We start from the raw sequence: 19,533 nt of genomic DNA on the forward strand, positions 1-19,533 counted from the left end.
TCGACATCTCCGCTGAGGGAACTCGTGTTCGAGCTACTTCGAGGTTCGATGACCGGTCGCGAGAATACACGGCGTCGTTAACCCCTTGTCTCACGATTTTCCTTGGCTTGGACAAATTTATGTTGAGGGGGGTCGCTATAAGCTGGATTTTAGGGAAGTCATATGTTTGAGTGGTTGAAGGGGTCATAAGGAAGGCAGCCCTTGTCAAATTTTACGATTCTTTCTTTTTTTAGTGCTTAGAAAAGGGATTTGTACAATATTGAAATCTATATCGTCAAAATCGAAATAGTTGAAAAGAACAAGAATGAAAAATCTACTATTTTGGAGTATTTTTGTTACTCTCCTAGAAAATTACAGAAATTGACGAGCGTTCTCTTTGGTTTGAGTTTTTGTCTTTACTGAAGAGTTTGAAGTCAGTACTCCATTGCAGATTACTTTTACCTTCTGGACCAGTCCTCTTCGAGAATATAGAAAAAGAAAGTCACGAACGTTCACATCTTAACGGAATTCTTTAATCTCCTTACGCGAGGATTACTGGAGCGACTGGACTTTTCTCTTCGATGAGAACCGAGGCCATGAGAATAGGGGCAAATTTGGTGTTGGATCGAAAAAGGCTAAGAGTTAGGAGAGCGTCGACAATCGATAGCGGGATTCGTGCGTGCACGTGACACCCATGAGTCTCAAGAGGCTTCTAACGAGTCGTAAAAGATGGAAAGTTAACGAGGCAGCGGGCCCCTTGACGGTCGCCTTTCAGCCTCGACGAGCCTGTCTGTCATCTTCGATTTAAATTCAGTTAAAAACCCCGTGGCGACGAGTCGACGAACGACGACAATGAAAGGGCATCCGCTTTATTATAACGAGGTACAAAAGGAGAGGCTAGCGTTAGGTTCAAAGGGTCAATCTCTCCCTTCGGTTATTACCCGAATTATTATCTCGAAATTCTGGGGAAAAGACACTCGATTATCTGCCAATGAGGTCCTTCGACCAAATCGCGATAGGGAAGGGAGGACACGTTTCTATTTACATTTCCATAAGGAACGAGCGAGTGTCCTTTATCTCGTTTACTGTCTCTGCGTCAACTTAGACGTCAGGCTATTTCCTCCGATCAGACGGTCTATTTGACGCATAAATTGGATTCGAGAACGGTGTACGTACGTCTGCTCGTGTTCAAGGGGCTTTTCATCCTCGTCAGTTTCCCTCTGACGTCTTATTTCGCTAGCGGAGAAAACAATACGCAATTACAAACTAATCAAACCTCGAGGCGAACCGCTGGCAAGCGGCCAGAACTGTTGAACGTTCTCTTGGACGCGTCTAGAAGCCATCGGGTGGCTGTTTGGATTAAACGGATTACCTGAAGAGTCAGCTGCCACCGACGAAGCATTGCCTTGCATTTTCCGCCTCGTCGTGGAGAAATCAACCGTGTAGATATTTGCTTACCACATAGTTTGCTCAAATTTTACTTCAATTCTGAATACCAGAAATTAACAATTTTCCCATTGATAATAAAATGAGCTATCATTGTATCTTCCAGAAATTTCGGTTTCCTGATGATAGGTTTTTTCAGGAAAAGTGATCTGTGATAGTCGAATTTCCCCGAGCTGCATTTTTACGTGCCACTCCAAATCGATTAATAAGATCGTCGATGCGTTTCTGATAACGTAGTACTTTCGAGCCGTCTGCAGCATATTGCGCCGTATGCAATATACTCTAAGAGATGTTTAATCGATCAGAGGGGGTGGGTTTAGCCCAATATAGCGTTCTTCGTCCCGTAATCTCGAGGCCAAGTCTGTCGCGCAAATATTGGTCTACGCAGTTTCCTTCTAGTGCTCCACGGTCGATAACGAGACCGACGATCCACGACAGGGAGAGGCTTTACACGATTCCGCCTTAATCTTCCTTGTACCCTAAGGCGGCGACGGAGGGCTTTTATTGGTCGATTAGTCGACGCGTTAACTAAGAGCGTTACGCAATTTCGGGGCAACCAATAACAAAAGGAAACAGTTTAGGTGCACCTTTTTCATCAGCCGCCTTCTCAGATATTAATCTCCTCCCCAAGCATTCTCGCCACGAGATGGAGTTCTTCTTTTCTGAAAAGCCACGATGCAAAAGAACGATCAGCGGCAGGTGGCTAACCGAGCTCAGAGGAGGTAATCAAGCACCTCCCCCACCGAGGAAGCGAAAAAAAATGCTGGACTGCCTGTACAACCCGGAAAACTCATATTTTTTATGAGAAGAGTGTTATCCTCTCCCCTCGTTCGCTTCAATTTACTCGGCAACACGAAACGCCAGGAAACGAGGAAATAAACGCGTCACGCCTCTGTGAACCGTCGGGAAATTAATTTCGTAAAAGCACAAGGCTCTTCCGTGATCGAGAGATGTTCCTCGAAATGAAAACATGTCTCAGCGCTATTCTAGCGAATCGTTACACGAATTAGATGGATATTCCTGAGGAGCCTCCACTGAAAAATGAAAGCACGTCGATCATCACTGTCCAATTCCTTAATTCAACTATTCCTGTCGGTGAATTGTGTCGGTTGAAAGACCTCTCGGTCGCACAGATCCCCAACCTCGTTATCACTTGACGTCATCGAGATTCTATTGTATTAAAAATATCAGCGACGAATACGTCGTTTCGCCGCGGCTTCCCTCTTCTTTATTTATAACCGCGGGTATCGGGCCTGACACACTTAGCGTTAAAATGCGAATCGAGAGGCGACAAAAACGAACGAAAATACGGGTTATCTCAGTTAGTTCTCTTTTACTGATCGACAGTATCGATGGCCTCTCTCCACGGTCCTCTGACAACGATCCAAAGTCCTGGCGATCGTGTCGCGTCGAGTTCACGAGTCGACAGGGAACTCGTCGCGTTATCCGTAGTCGCGACGGATTTGCAGACTCGTCTGGGTGTCCCGCAGGGAAATCCGTAGATCGATGGGGAGTAAATCGCGATCAGAGGGTTGCGTCGAGTTTCCACGCGGCGGCGGTGGCCGGCGGAGCGCTCCTCTCCGCCCCTTCGGATTTGGGCGTCGTCGTCGTGGTCTAGTATCGAGCGTCCCGACGCCGGGACGCGCGGAGCTGTTGCCATGCCGACCGACGGGGCTACCAGGGCTTTTCGCATTCAGCAGGCCTGCCACGGCGCGAAAGACTCGCGCTGCGCTCGCGCACGAACAACCAACTTCCCTCGACTTACCAATTTCGAGCTCTAATTGAATTCTCCTCAGCGAAATTATCTCTGCGTTCGCGATTCGGCTATACTCGGGTTCATTTTTGTCTGGAGATTTCGTTCGTGGAATGGCAAATTGCAAAGAGATTCTCTGTTTTACTACTTCATTCTCTGTGCCTGAATTATCTCCTATCAAATTCAGTCTGACATAAAAGTCTCTACTTATATTATAGGTACATATTATGAGGAAGTTTATTTAACGAGAGAATTCTCATTTTAATGAAGTTCTGGGTGTATGCATATTTTAATATATATAATAAAATATCACTTTAAGGAGTTTGAATCAATGCTTAAAGTTCCAGTGTTTCTCCATCTATTTTAAAAAATGCTGAAAGTCTGTGGGTTGATTTCACCTTCTCAGAGGGGTGAGGTTTCCCACCGACAAAATTTCTTTCTAATAAAGTCTCTGTAGACTCCTGTAACTGGCTCTACATAGAAATTGAAGTTTCGGTACTGAAGGATTTTGGACGATTTGCCGAGAGATCTGAGAAATCGCGAGGGGATGAAGGGTGGCTGAAGCGGGGAGGCTTCGAAAGCGATAACAGTAAGTCCGATTGGGTTGCCAGTTTTATTGACACTCGAGAATTCCCTGGTCGATACAAGTAAACGGAAGTGGAGGTACATGGGAGAACGGGGTCGACCTTCCGCTTAGTACTCGTTCTTCGTAATAAAAAGAGTCGGCAGTAAATTTCGCGCCAGCGGCATTAAATTCAGTCAACGCTGATTTGAGAGCGTGGCGCGTAAATGCGTGACGATTTCGGTCGCCCATAAATAATTCAACGCTATTTGTCGGACATGTATTGTCGCTGGTCACGGCAGCCGAGCCGGGACGAGAAGGCGCGGTCGCCTTTTATTTAGTTAAAAAGTCCACTTCTTAATTAAGATAGGACGCGGCAAATGGCATCGCGTGATTTCCCAAGTGGAATTTCCCCGTCGATGGTCGCTCGAGTCTAGAAACCATAGGACTCGCTTTGCCACGAGAAGACACTCGGTAACGAGCTTTCTATCCATTATCTTCTCGCCCTTTTTATTTCCATCGCTGACCCTTTTCTCGCCCATTTCCGGCTCTCAACGGACGCAGCCTTCTCCAGAACCTTGATCGAGGAATCTCTCTGCCCTGAACCACCATAAATTAAATACAAAGTATCCTCCTCCTCCGTCACTCGAATTACAATCACTCTGTTCCTCCTCAGTTCACCGTCAGAATCGTACGAAACGAATCAGGATCAGCAAATCCAGCGAATAGGATAGCGTGACTATTTTCCACTCAGCGAAACGCGGAAATTTCCTTTCCCTACACTTCTGGAGTCGTTGACCAACGAAAACGGTCGTTCCCCACCGTTTATTCTACTCCTTTTTCCAATATCGACAGTTTCCAACTCCCTCGGATTCTCCAAAGCCTCCCGATCGCTTCCGTGCAGGCTGCTAGGTCGGGCACAATTTGTAACAGGAAATCCTCCCGCCGATACGCGAAATATTCCAAACGTGTTCGCATTCCGGAACGATGGGAAGCGGGGGAGGAGGATTTCCGCGAATTCGTGGCAGGGAAATGGAATTCTAACGTGTTCGAAAACCGAGCGTCCTGTCGACGATGCAACGGTTCAGGGGACGCCTTTTCGTCGATGGAAGCGCGGACTCCATGGAATTTTCGCGATCATTATCTCGTGGAAGGAGCGTTGATTGCGAGATGATCGGGTTTGGGGGTCGAGTTGCAGGTGCATTAGCCTCTCTGGCAATTGGGTTAAGAGGCATACCCTTGTTCCGAAGGATCGAGCCAGCTGGGCAACGCCCTCGACTAAGGTCGGCCCACGAGTGGATGTTTCAATATTTATCGGGGGTGGAGTAGTTTACCGTAATTGCAGTATCATCGAGAGATTCGCCGCGTAGCGACGGTTCTCAATTATGCAGGCGCCACGACATTTCCGGGAAGCTGCTCGTGGCGGAGATTCCTCGCGTTTCATCGCCCTATCGATCGTCGACAGCTTTTAAAGATTCAGCCCCTCTCATCCCCCGATCGATCTTTCACCCCCAGAATTTTCCTTCAAAATATTTCAGTCTTTTTACACCTTGAAAGTAAAAAATTGTATTTAGAACTTATAAGCTAGATATGAACTATATTATACTAAAAATTTGGTTCTTAAGGGTGAGGACACAAATTTGTTTCATATTATAGCAAAATAGATTTAAAATAAGAAAAAAACCTTGGCTCATACTATGAATTTGCTATAGTCAAAAAGTCAATCGTGGAGTGAAAAGTTCCTAGTAACTTGATTTTTCATTAAATCTGTAAGTTTGAAATTTGATTCTTATCCCCAGACTTTCATTCAATATTCTGGCGCGGCGATCGCTGTCAAAGCTCGACGGGGAATGCAAATGAAAAAAAAAAAAAATTGTCGGTGTACGATGATTATCGTTGACCACTCCCCCTTTGACCGTTCGTTTCTGGTGGCTTTCGTGCGGCTGAATCCGCGTGTACGAATGATAAAATCGATACCCACCTCCCCCTCCGCCGTCCTCTGTACGCACACCACCCTCCTTGTGTTGCGTTTCGCGACCCTCTTGAAAGGGTGAAGAGAGTGGACGAGAGGGTGAATGTACACGAGAGTGCGTGCGTGCTTCTCGGAGCGTGTCGGCGACGCCGTCGCCACTGGCTCCGTCGACGTCCTTTCGTTCCTGTTGCACGAAACAACGGGGCTTCTCCCCAGAGATTGGCGAACCGCTTTAAAAATAATAGATTTTACGAGTCGTTCTACCGCTGCTTTCATGACCTATCTCTGGGATTCACGTAGATTCTCCGCGACGTACGTTTAACCAGCTTTACGACTCCTGCGAGTATCTGTTTTACGAGTTGTGAATATTTTTCGCACCCTCCGCAGCTGACACGTGCGTGGAATGCTGAAGGTACACTCCGTGAGTTTGCTGGTAACTGTTTTAGCGATTGTCAAGCAAAGTACATTGGTAAATCATGGATTTTTTTCTTCCTAGTTCGTTGACTCTTGGAAAGCGTTGTCTGGATATGGGAGGCTCTACTGTGCATTTGAATATCTTTTCGAGACCCTCTTTCGTTTTTCTTGGGGGCAAACTGGTAACAGAAATAAATTTCGTATGCTCTACAGTCGTAAACTAGCGACGAAAGAAAATTGTAAATGTCGTTGCAGTGAGTTGTCTCGAAGAAATAGCTCATAGGGTAAAAAGAAGGATTAAGTATTTAACTACTTTCGAGAGGAAGGAGTTGTCGAGGTGTCTGCTCGGTTAGCACGCGTGTTTTCCATCGTTAACATCAATTACTACACCAGCCGTAACCAGAGCTTTCGTTCCACCGTTCGCGGAAGAACGTCTCCATCTGTGCGCACATCCGGTCGCTGTCTCATCCAGATCTCTCGGTTGGTAACCTGCCTTCTTCCTCGCCTGGTCCAAGAATAATTCTGCACCGACTTCACTGTCGATGCTGCCACCAGCGATCGTCTACTGAACCTGACCCATCGAACACGACGCAGAAACTTCCATAGGAAATGCAAAACTTTCTCTGTAGCTTTACAGTGTCAGGAGTATTGGAAAATAATCATGATTTCTCAATCATGAGTTACTAGGTGTTATTTAGGCGGGCCTAAATAATTGAATTTGAATTTGAATTTGAATTTGAATTTGAATTTGAATTTGATTATTTGAAATTTCAGTTTGCTTCAAATCTCGCGGTGAATTTCAAATTTCAAATATTTGCCTCTTTAAAAATTGAAATTTGAAATAGGTACAGTAAGAGTTTAACTGTCTACAGTATCACAAACTTGAAAGCAGCCTTTTGATACCAGAAATGGTGAATAGTCGAGCTTCGGTCACCTCGGTTCAGCAGTCCTGGAAACGAGTCAATTCAGAGGCACCGAATTAATTACCCCACCTAATGATTAATCCCCGCCAGTCCGAATTTCGAATGAACTCTCTGACTAACGCCGTGTAAAGGTCAAGCGTGCAACAGCCGAAGTTTGGAACGGGCTCAAAAATTCTCTACACCGTATAAGCCTTGTAACCCCTCGCGCTTGATCCCTACGCTTTTGTTAATAGTTATCTCTCTCGCCTCTCGGTTTCCCTTTCTCTTTCCATCAGCTAAGAATAGAAACGCGCGGTGGTTTTGCGGCGCGAATTTTTCCTCTGCCGCAGACGCGTGCCGATTTCACGTTCGACGCGAATCGAACAGAAATCTCTCTGCAAACTCCTCACCCTCTCACACTCGCTTTCCTTTTTATTTTCAAAAACTCTAGACCGTGACTGAGCCTCCTGGCCCATAATCCTCTCATTTCTTCTCTCCTGCCTTCTCTTCCGCACACACACGTTTCACATCTTTCTCTTCCTGGTTTCACCGTTCTCGCGTAGGTGGTGCATGACGGGTTTCCCTCTCCCCATCTGCTTCATTGTAATTCTTCCGTTCGTGCTTCTTCCTCCCTGTCCAGGGGACTTGCTTCTCTCCAAGCGGGTCAACTTTCTTCTGTCTTCTTTGGAGGAATTTTCGTGAGGCATATTTCATCCTCCAAGTCTGCCCTGTGCTCCAGCCTGCTCGTAAATCGTCTGGTTAGGGGCCAGGACCGCGAAAAAAGTCGATTAAAAAGAATTGCCTTTGATCTTAGTCGCGGGACGAGGCCAGCTTTGTTTGCAGAAAAATGTCGCTACTGCGTAGTCTTTGTGGGACGTTTTCCCTCGGTCAGATATTTCCCTCTTCTCTTTCCCAGTGTCCACGTGCGTATCGGTAACAGGCTCTCCTCTCTTCTCTCGGCGAGAGACGTGGGACGATCCTCTCTTGGACTCTATATAAACCACCGTGAACTCGCCGTCTGGCTCGAGTAGTTCGCCAACGGCGAACAGGGTTCGTGCGGATCTTTCTCTCTGTCTGTCTACATTCGCCAGTGATCGCGCGTGCATGCGTGTGCGTGAAGGTAGATCCAACGTCCGAGGTCTTCGCGGCCGACTGGGATATACGTCTTTGAATATTTCGCGCCTAGACTTCCATTAAAGCGGATCTTTTTTATCTCTGCGGACGATAAATTCCATTAGAACCGCGGCGACGATTAGTGGAACTTTATTAACTCCGCGACCTTTGAATTTTGTGAACCGACTGATTATTCGAGGAGACGTGGCCAAAGTAATTCCACGTCACGGATAATTGAAATGGAGATATCTTTATCTTGCACGCGGTTCAGAGTCGAATCCTCGGTTCTTCGCGTGGTATCAGTCTCGTGGCCAGCGATTCGCCTCTATTAATAGTTAGTGGCAAACTTGCCTGGCTCACGGACAGTACTTCCAGTTCTCCGCGTAGAAGATTCCACATTCTCGATTTGTATCTCAGTAGCAACAGTTTCCTTCGAATCTGTTCAACGACAGAAACACCTATATCCCAGTCGTCGAGTCTCGCGAAGAGTGCAGGCCTATACGTCTCTGAACTATTTTTCAAGGACAGTTTCGAGTGGTTAAGCCTATGAGAAGATGGATTCTGTGACGAAGGCAGGGCGAAGTGTGGGCAATGGTGTGTACCGAGTGGCAGGTGCCTTTGCCCGTGGAGCCAGGAGAGTTCTCTCTTACGTGCCACTTCTGGGCGTCGCTGCAGTCCCACCGGAAGTCGAGGACGACGAGCCTGTCGCGGTACGGCCGAGCGGATATCACGGTGCCCGCCACCGATCCTCCAGTTTCGATTTTCTAACTAGCGACCCACGTCGGGCTGCCTACCGTTTCCCTTCATCTCGGCCTATTTCCGGCTGCGCGATACCGAAACGAAGCGAACGCGTTTCCGCCGCAGATTAACCGTTCCCAGGTGGCCAAGCGCGCAGGAATTAATGGCTGTCGTATCCGTTCGTGGGACGTCGTTAATTTCGTATTGTTCCTCGGGTTATCGGCTCGCGAGAGGAGGGAGGAGGGCAGGACTGGTTTTACATGAATAATTTTATATTTTGGTAAATTGCTGCGTAAGGTCTGCTCGCCACTTCGTATCAACGACTTATCGGCACTGTGGCTACTGATACAATCACTTGGAGGTTCTTCTTGAAAATTGAATCTATGAGTTGAGGAATAGTAAGTCCAGAAATCTCGTTTTAAGATATTTGGGCTTAAGTAGGACCTCGATTATTCCAAGTACCGAGGGATAGTTTCATTTTTTACTGCAAGCTCTGTTCTTCACTGTTTAAGTCTTTATCCATATTCTACTGTACAAGCAATTCTAAATGACACAAATATTGAATATTCAGAGCTCGATTAATCAGAGTTCTACTATATTCGAAATTGGCTAATTTTGGATCTGTACTGTCCTTCAACTCCTCGATCCAATTCAGTGGGCAGAGCTTACGTGGCAACGATAGTATTCATGCCTCGATCCCACCGATCGATACTGTTTTTATGTAACCAGCTATTGTTCGACGTGTTTGAGCGTGGCAGCAGAAACAAAGGTAAACCGACACTGGGTGTCGCGTGTGGGGCAACTCGCGCAAAAATAGTCTTGCTCGCGAGGCGCTAGAACTCGGCTCGGTGAAAGCTCGCGAAATGCTTTCTCGAGTGAAGCTCGTGGAAGGCACGGGCAGCCGCGACCGAAAATAGCGGCCGATACTGCGAACCAACAGAAAGATCCTGCTGTACTTCTCGATGCTGGCGTTCCACGTGGGTGAACGCGTTTTAAGGTTTCGCGTATCGAATTATAGCCGCGCTCGAGCGGAATGAACGCGATATTATACGTTAATCCACGCAGAACTCTTAGTCGGATCGATGAAAATTAATACTTGCTCCAAATTAGTCGCGTCAGACGAGAAATTTAATCGTGTGCTTCGTGTGACACGATGGAAATTGAATTCGCGTATCGCCGATCGATCAAAGGCGTGTCTGTCGATTCGGTCTCGTGAGTCGCTATATTAACCGATGGGGAAATTTTGTGGAAATACTAGGGTAGAGGAAACAAAGGAGATTGTTACGAAAGTGGTCTAAGTAAAAAATCGAAAGAAATTGAATTCATTTATTTTGTAATAAAAATCCAAGCAGCATTGAATGCATGGTAAAGCCAATTTTTCTAGAATTTTATCTACTTAGGTAACACCAGTCTTGGGTGTTTTAATAGCCTACGTCGTTTATACGCCATTTCAGTTTCATCACGGTCCTCGAGTCAGATTTATATCTTGATTATTAACGATCCTTCGAATCGCCAGTCAAGTTCCCTGATGAGTGTAGGTTAACGAGGAAATCAGCGATGTCGAGCCATCTCAGGATCATTAATTACTCATACGCTACATTAATCTCTCACGAGAGAGGCTTCTGCTTGTTACAACGCTTGGAAGTGCCAAGATATCGTGTCTTCTTTATCGCTCGAAGATAGTCGAACTCGCAGAAATCCAGCGAGGTAATCGAAGCAGAATTCGAAGCTCTTGAATGCTAATGTCGAACACACGTAGCAGTGTTCTCACAGCGCATCGTGATTTGTCTTCACCAGAGACATATAACGCATCTTTCCTCTGGTCGGCTCCGTTTACATGTCGGTACCGATATTACCGTCGATCATGCTCCGCTGAACCGAATAAATGCTGTTGTCGTAATTCAATTCTAGGGAAGGGGTCGGTAAATAGTAAGAAAAAAATTCCAAGGAAAAAGCGAGGCAAAAGAAGGGCCGAAGAAAAACGAGGGACATTAAACCCGCACATTTAGCCGGAACAATGAGTAATCATCTGCTAAAATGTTGTTCTCGGGGTAACTGTGCATCGTCCATCATCTTATGGGCCACGTCATTAAAGACACGATTGTCTAGGTCATGCTGTCAGGTTTGCAACAGGCCGTTTCCGTGGCGATATTCGCGCGCTTTTTCGTCACTGTTCCACAATCGAACAGTTGGGTTTCCTGAAACACGGAAACTAGGGAGGAAGCAATTACTTGCGCCACGTCGACAGATACGCAATAACCAGGGTTGAAAAGCTGCGTTCCCGATCGTTATCGGCTCGTAAATTTATGCGTCTCGCAGATATATCATCCCCGACGACAGTTGCAGCATGGACACGCGCGCGTGCCACGCGTCACCCTAGTTCACTTTTTTCTGAGGGAGAACAGGAAATTGATTCTAGTATCGGTCCTAATACAGCTACGGACACCAGCTGTTGGGGCTGATGGCTGGGTGGATAATTTGCGTACAGTTGAATGGACAGGCGATATTTTCGTGGTTGTAAGTTAATACGACGTGAGTCACAGTTTAGAGAAATTTCAGTTCTTAATTAAAGTCGATTAAAGAGGATTTGTGTTAAAAGATAGTCTGTCGGATTGTGGGTAATCTTGCTAGAAATATTATAATACTCTTTCGTCATCCGTGGGTCGACAATGATGCCCATTGATTCTCGCTCATCAGAATCAAAATGTGATATTTTAGTCCGAGTGACGTGTCCAAGATGTTCCAAATTCCTACTTTAAATGTCCCTTGGTCTATGAAATGAAATCAACGGCTGGTCAAGTTTTTCTTGAGTCAGCCACTTGGCTGAGTTTCAACTCGAAATCCGCGATTCAGGTTTAAATATATTCAGGACGGCGTGACGAGCAGCCAACGAGAGCAGTGTGCGTAGGTTTTCTCTCTCCCCTTTTGCACTCTGCAACTGCTATCATTTGTCCAGTTTTTCCATGCTTTCAGAGTGAACATACAGTAGATTTTACTTGCATTTACCATCATAATTTTTGGTATTAGCAAGTCCTCATATCTCACTCTATAAACTTTCTTGTATCTAGAAAGCTTGTATCGAGGAGACACTGTATCTACAGCCTGATTAAAATTGGTCAAAGGCCAAGGACATGTCTGTCTACCAGATACTCCATCGATTTCACCCTAAGGGTAGACTAAGAGGGCAATCGAAAGTTTATTACTTCGAGGCTTGTTTCTTCTGTCTTCAGCAACGCGGACAATGGCCCGAGAAGAACGATCTTGGCTGTTGGCCAGACTTCGCGTTACCCATTTAGCTTCCCTCGTTGGGCCGAGGTTTGGCCAAATTCGTACCGCTACTTCGCGCCAGCCTTCGATTCGGTGATTGCTCAGCGAGGAGGTCGAGCACCTTGGCGAACAACGCTCCCTCGACGAGCCGTTGTCTGGAAGGAGGTCGAACACTCCCAGCCCACGAGTCGTCTCGCGCTTTAAAGCGTCCCGAGCTCGCGCTTTGCCCTTCGTTGCTTTGAAAATTGTGTACGCGACACTGGCGAAACACGGGGATCAAAAACGTCTGAGAAAAAACACTCGGGTTTAGAAAGCCCTTGTGCACGACCCTTCAGGGGCTGTAATTCTTTAAGCGAGAGGCTTACCCCTTACGAAAATGTATGGGAGGGACGGAGAGAGGGGTTTCACTTAACCAACCGATCGATACGCCAGGTCTGGGGACGATAAAGCACGCGCCGCGTTCCGCACGTCCGGTTTCTGTTTCCCTCTTCGGTTTCAAGAATTGATTTCGCTACGCTCGTATTTCTTATGTTTGCGTGAAGACACGAGTATTGTCGAACTGACCAGTCGATACTTAATTGAAAGAATATCGGAGATTCTTCACCGTGAAGGTTCATAAAAAATCGAAGATTTGAAAAAATTGAGGGGACAGTTTTCAGTACCTTTCGTTTTGTTCGAGAGCTGTAGGAGGCTGTGTTAATCAATTATGAAATGGTAATCAATTATGAGTTCGCTTGAAAATACTTGCTGACACAGTGACACGATTGGCCACCCCTGAAAGGGTGCAGCTCGGAACCCTGAGGTTCTTTCTTCCTGTACCCCTGCGTTTGCATCCCTCATAGGGGCATCCACCCTCCTGCGAAACCCCTCTTGTCTACGTGTCGCTAGGTTGTTCACCCCCTTTTCTATTCGAATCGGTTGGAGAGAATAGCCCTGCCTCGAGAACAGGCGACAACTGTTAAGTTGGTCACCCTTCGCGCGAGGAACAAAAAAAATCGTGCTTGAACGGATCGGCCCGCTTTTTCAAGCGAGCTCGTGCATACTTCAGTTTTTGTGTGCTCGATATTTGGGAACGAGGCGTGCTGGGGACTCTCTGAAGCCTTATATCTGTGGCTGCAATGCAAAACCCCTCTTCTACTGAAAAAAGAAAAAAAAAAGAAGAACCTAGAATGACAATGTCTGCTGTTTTGCCTTGCAACCACAGATATTATTGCAATTTCTGAACCATAGAGCCAGAGTAACCCAAGTTCATTTTTTTCAAAATTGAGTTTTTTACAGGATCTTCCTGATTTTTAACAAAAAAGAACTCGAGTTAGTCTGGTCTCAGGTATAGATTTGCTAAGTAGGGATTGATTCTAAAAATTGTGTATCGAAGCTAACGAATTGTGGGGCATATTTCAGGGTGGAGAGGAAGCAGAGAACGCTTCGGCAACGGCGGGTAGCCCAGTGGAGGAGAAATCGGCAGTAAGTAGTCCATCCGAAGAAAAGGAAACCGCCCCCGCGTCCGCGGCGGCAGTCAGCGAGTCGAAGGAAGAGGTCCCCGCAGCGCCGGCTGCCACTAGCCCCGGCGACGAAAAGCAAGAGGAACCCGCTCCCTCTGCCCCCACTCTTGTCCCTGTCGAGGAAAAGAAAGAGGAGGTCGAAAAAGTCGAGGCCGAGAAAAAAGCAGTCGAGGTCAGTCGATCCGGTGGTCAGTCGGTACCGGGCCCGGTAGAAGTCTCCGTTTTCCAAGTCCAGACAGTCGCTACGCCGTCTATCATTGAGAGGAAAACCAGTGAGGATATTCCTTCCCTGCCTCCGTCCAGTCCACCGCCAACCCCCATAGATCCATCGCCTTTGCAGCAGGCTCAGCAGGCAGCCGCGTCCGCGACAGCGCTCGCCGAGGCTCTGAAGCTGCCTGCCGAGGCTGCTGGCAAGGACATAATCGCACCCACAGCCTCCTCCCCAGAGCGTAACGACCCACCAACGCCGCCCGCGGAATCTCTCGATGTGCCCCCCCAGATACCGCTCAGTCGTTCCACAGACGAACCCCAAACGGAACCCCCCATCCCCCCGAAGCCAGAGGCTCTGGTGGTAGATACTGACACGAGCAGCGTGGAGGTGAAAGCAAACTCAGAGCCGCTGAGCGGCGACGAGAGTCAGAAGCCTGAAGTCGAGACTCTGCCAGCTTCGCAGAGCGATGCCAAGAGCCCACAGGACTCTGCTTTGCCTGAGAAAGAGACCGTGACAGAGGTTGTAGAGGTGTCCTCCGAGCAGACCTGCGAGCAGACCTGCGAGCAGACCTGCGAGATCAAAGTCGAGGAAAAGAGCCAGCCTCTTCCTGAAGAGGGAAAGATCGAGGTCGCTGAAGAAGCCGTGAGAGTGGATGCAGTCTGCGCTGTCGGAAGCGCGCCTTCGGCAGAGGACAAAGCACAGGAGACGGTAGCGGAAGTGGAGGAGGAACGAGCTGTAGAGTGCGAGGAAGAGAAGCTGGTAGAGACGTTGAATCTCTCGGAGTGCGTGGAGAAATTGGTCGAGGAGTTCGTTGACCAGAATGAAGTCGTGCAAGAGGGGGCGGAGCTGGCGGAGGAAGTCGTTATCGACCCGCCTGTATCTATAATCGATTCGATTCTGGAGTCTGAAGAAGGACCTATACCACTCTCTGAGGAGATTGTCGTGGAAGCCAAGCCGGCTGTAGTTATTCCAGAGGACGAAGAAGCGATCGAGGAAGTCCTGGACACTGATGCAGATGTCTCGAAGGTGGACACAGAGTCTGTCGAAGTCATTCCCGATGTCGAAGATAAGCTAGAAGGAGAAATCGAGTCTGATATGATTATCCCCCCTGAAGATGTCCTTGTTTTAGACGAGCCAGAAGAAGATACATTCCCTCCGAACGAAGAAGAAGTCGAAGCAGTTCAGCCTGTAATCGAAACGATCTCCATAATCGAAAAGTCTGATGAGAAAGTAACAGATATAATCGTGATAGCCGAAGAGGAGGAGTCGATGCCTCTGCCGCCAGAGCCAGTTGTGCCTAGTCCTCAGGAACCACTCGATTCCGAGAGCATAGTTGTTGAAGACGAACCGACCACAGTGCCTTCTCCCATCGTAGACTCAGAGCCGCAAGTTTTAGAAGTAGAAACGCAAGAAGTCGAGAGGCCGCCTTCGCAGACGAGACAGGTCGAAGTTGAAGAGGACTGCCCCCTCCTGGATTGCCCAGTTCCTCCGATGGACCCACCATCCCCAGTCACGGATAGTCTGGCTGCTTCAGTTGCCCAGAAGGACTCTTGCGAGGCAAGCGAGTCTCAAATTCGATGCTCTATTCTCGAGCGCGTTTCCTCTCCGTCGGGCGATCTACCCCCAATGCCTCCAGAAGCCAGTCAATTCGTACAACCCTCCTCTGAGTACCCCTTACCACCGGAAGAGCTCTCTTGTTCATTGATGACGAGTAGTACTGTATCTGAAATGAAGAGTGAGCTTCCAGTTTCTGACGAGAACGCGTCCAGCCTGAGAAACCCGACAGAGACACTTCTGACACCGCCTAGAAGTCCCAGTCCCCAGTCCAATGTCAGTATCACATCCGGCCTGACAACATCCACTAAAGACTCCTCGCAAACACAGTTTTACGACGACCAGAGCAATCGAGAGTTCAAGATGGAATCGGTGTCGATAAGCCTCAATTCGTACAATGAGTCCGACATTGAATTAAAGGAGAGGTTAGCCGAATCTCCGGCAGAGACCGTGAACCAGGAAGAGAACTCGGTATCGTGTCAGTTGTCGAACAACACCACGTCGTCAACCACTGTCCAGGAGACCCATCAGGTGACTAACATGTAACACAACCTCCTGGCATGAATTCAGGCAGCCAAAATACCTTTTTGGTGGTGCCTCGTTCCAAGTATCTCGTCGTACGGTATCCGCACAAAACCGTCTCTGTGATTATAGTCTGAAAACATATCGGCTCTCCTGTTTCCCCCCTCCCGAATTTCATATTTTTGTCCCAGTGCTCTGTCGCCCCCCGCCCAGACAAACATAATTTTTTCCGTCAGCCTCTTCGAATCCCAGACAATAATCGCCTATCCGACCGTCGACACCTTCGCTGCTTAACCGACGTTCTCTCGACGAAGGGTAACATCGAATGAGACTGAGACTGACATCGACCGTCTGTGGGTTTTTGCACGAATATCAGCTAAAAAAAATGAAAAAGAGTATTCTCGGCGCTTCCATGCACGGTGGAATATAAATAAGAATCAATTGATTCTTGCAGCAAAACGTCCTCATCCTTCGTCAGAACTCATACTCCGATGATCCTTTTTCCTAATCGATCCAAACACGTCTATGGGTCTCGTCGAATGCATCCTTCGTTCTGTCGAACGTGATTAACATCGTCTACTCTGTTGCTGACATATCCCGATGCTTCCACCCACTACCGACCAAAAACAACCATTACTGCCAAATCACCTGTGTTGTTTGCCTCTTGGTTTTCTTGACAATATTAACACGACTTGTTATTCGAATCGAGGCGCTGAATAACGTAGAGCATACGTAGCTCGACACATAGATGATGAACGAGCAAAAGCAACATTGCCATGCACTAGCCAAGGGACCAGTTTCCGTAGAAAATTACTTTTTTCGTCGGAACGCTGTCACTAATACAACCATTAGCCGCCGCTCGAATTAGACGAATCTCTTAGCGTGGAATCTCATTGATAGACGTAAAGATTGAACTAATTATTTTTGTTTCTTTCGTTACACGTATAATATAGCTGACTCATTAGAAGTTAATATGAAGCATAATAGAGAACTTATATTAGACATCGATTACTATCTCATGCTCTTTCCGTAATTGCATCTGTTGTGTCGTAAGCATCTTGTATTGCGCATGCAGAGTTTTCTTATCCGAGGGTTTTATCAGCAGGGGATTTTCGATTCTTTACGCTGTCCGAAGCATGAGGAACGATTCTGTCCAGCCATTCTGGACGACCTCGTTTAAAGTTGAAAAGGAAACCAAGGGTCGCTGTTCGTTGCTTTCGCGAGTGGCTCGACGGAATCGATCTTTACGTCTCTTGTCCTCGTAGCATGCTGGGATTTGGACTTACAGGGGGCGGTGTTTTGCGCGAATAGAGTTCGCTAACGAGAAGGCGTGTATATTACAGAGTGCTCCGGAAGCTGAGGCCCCAGTAGAAAACAACGTGGCCCACGACAGCACGACAGAAAGTTCAGACGAAACTTCCAAGGTTACATCTCCTGCCGTCCCGACCGAGGCACCAGCCTCTCCACCCTCTGCTCCAGCCATCACTGAAGATGTTGCCTCAGTAGCTAAGGTACTGCGTCATTTTCACCTTGTCGTTTGATATATTGCAGTAGTTAGAGAAATACGTGATGATCGCCAGAAGATCGTCGACGCCAGCTGGCGAAGGCGATCCTGAGGTCATTAGCTTGGCTTAATGTCCAAAGAAGAATAGAGTGCGAGGGGCCATCTGATTTGTATTTTTGTCAATCTTAATTTGCATTAGTTTTTAAGTAGTTTAATAGCTTGGTGATATTATTAGAATCATTATCGAATGGTTTCTTTTTTATTAAAGGCTATCGAAGAGATTGACATAAGCGATAAGGCTGTTGCGGCGGCGACCATCGAATGTAATACGAACGTAAGTGTTACAAAAGTATTTTTATATATTATTATCGCTTGGCTTTAAGCTTATCGAGACTATAACGATTTATTCTTGTTCGCAGGAAATCATCGCGGACGGACATTACCAAAACAAGATAAACGAATAAACGCCACTAACCGAATTATATTTTGGGAAGAAGAAAGTTCTTTTCTCTCGTTAAAACCAAAAAAGTATATTATATAGATATGTATATTTGGACCATTCCTGCAAACTAAACAGAAAATAACGTTCTTTCGTTACGAGCAACTGAAAAAAATGAAAATAAAATGGAACGACGGCGATGTTACCGCGACATCGCGAGAGCATTATAGACTTTTATAGTAGGCCTATTAATAATTATTAGACGGCATTTTGACGGCAGAGCGAAGGGGGGGATGTTCACACGAATGGCTACGGTCGTGTCACCGAGGAGAGGAATGAAGTTACGAGAACGAGCCAAATAAAACGGTTGATTCTGAAAGCGGGATTGTTTTTCGCGGATGGTACATCTCGAGACGGGATGATTTTCAGTGTTCTTTTTCGACGCGAACGATATTTTAAAAAAAAAAAAAAAATTCCAACGGCGGGCCGTGCCCACGCGCAGGTTCTAAACGATCAGCCTTGCTGTATAAAAATTAAGAAACTGTCATTGTTGCACACTAAATTAAGTCGAATTACGTGACCATCACGCGGCGGACAAACGACCAGAACATTCGGATAAAAATGATAAAGAGGAACAGCATCGTTTGTCGTGTTATATTCCTGAGAAAAATGCTCGGTGAATCACGCCTTCCCGTAACTACGGTTATCGGTACATTGAGAGAGTGCAAAGGGAAAGAAAATTGTAATAAATGGAAAGATCAGCCTGGAAGAGCCAAGGGTGTGCCTGTGTCGTTCGAGTGCGTGAGAGGGAGAGTGTGAGAGATGAAGATAGAAAAGAGCGAGAGATAGCGGAACGAGAGACGAAAATGGAAAAGCACGATTGGAATGTTATCTTCGCCGGAATGTGAACAGGTAAAGAGCGACATGAGAATGCAAAGGGCAGAAGAGAAAAAAAGATTAAACAATGGATACGTCGTAAGCGCACGAGTAATGAAACACTCGCATCGCGATTTTAAGGACAGTCGATTATTTGCTCGTATTTCTTTCGCGGTCCTTGTTTTTTTTTTGTAATAATTGTACAATCGAGAAGTTTTTACGTTGTAACGAGGAACTGCACACATATTTCTACGTATGACTTTGGTACGCGCGAGCACACGATACATAAAATATACACACAAAAAAGAAACAAGCAAGGACATTTACACGCGAATACGGTACATACACGTATCACCATGCAACACACGAGATAAACAAAGCAAAAAAAAAAAAAAATAACATACAGTAAGTCGAGACAGTGTAAGTGATATATAATCTAGACTCTAGACTAAAGCGTTTGTGTAAATTCGGCGTTTGTTCGAAAAATGCTACTTCTCCATATGAGAAACTACTTACGAGGAAGCCTATTCGTAATTTTATAATAATCATTATAAAAATATCGCCTAATTACAATTTACGAGACATGCACAACTACCACCCGAAAATGGATTCGTATCCGCGGATCTCCAGGAGTAAATCATTACCTACGAAAGCTTTTTTTATTAAAACTGTAGCGTAGATCGTAAAGTTAAACGAAAAAGAATGCGCATCATATGTAAATGCTCCAAATCTCTCAGAATACCTGTAAGTGTTAAAATGGAGCGAGCGTTCACTGTGCC

At 46.6% G+C, this 19,533-nt stretch overlaps 1 protein-coding gene across 3 annotated transcripts in view; it reads left to right on the forward strand.

The window, feature by feature from the left end:
• Window positions 1-18,503, forward strand: part of LOC143182226 (uncharacterized) — a 69,571-nt gene extending 51,068 nt beyond the window's left edge. For all 3 annotated transcript variants that reach the window (XM_076383112.1, XM_076383113.1, XM_076383111.1), the window contains exons 5-8: window positions 13,548-15,944; window positions 17,279-17,446; window positions 17,708-17,773; window positions 17,859-18,503. In XM_076383112.1, coding sequence (XP_076239227.1) covers window positions 13,548-15,944; window positions 17,279-17,446; window positions 17,708-17,773; window positions 17,859-17,903 — 2,676 coding nt within the window. In that variant the 3' untranslated portion in view covers window positions 17,904-18,503. The remainder of the gene's footprint in view (window positions 1-13,547; window positions 15,945-17,278; window positions 17,447-17,707; window positions 17,774-17,858) is intronic.
• The last annotated feature ends 1,030 nt before the right edge of the window (window positions 18,504-19,533 follow it).

This window comes from Calliopsis andreniformis, chromosome 8, assembly GCF_051401765.1.
Source record: "Calliopsis andreniformis isolate RMS-2024a chromosome 8, iyCalAndr_principal, whole genome shotgun sequence".
Classification (NCBI taxonomy): Eukaryota; Metazoa; Arthropoda; class Insecta; order Hymenoptera; family Andrenidae; genus Calliopsis; species Calliopsis andreniformis.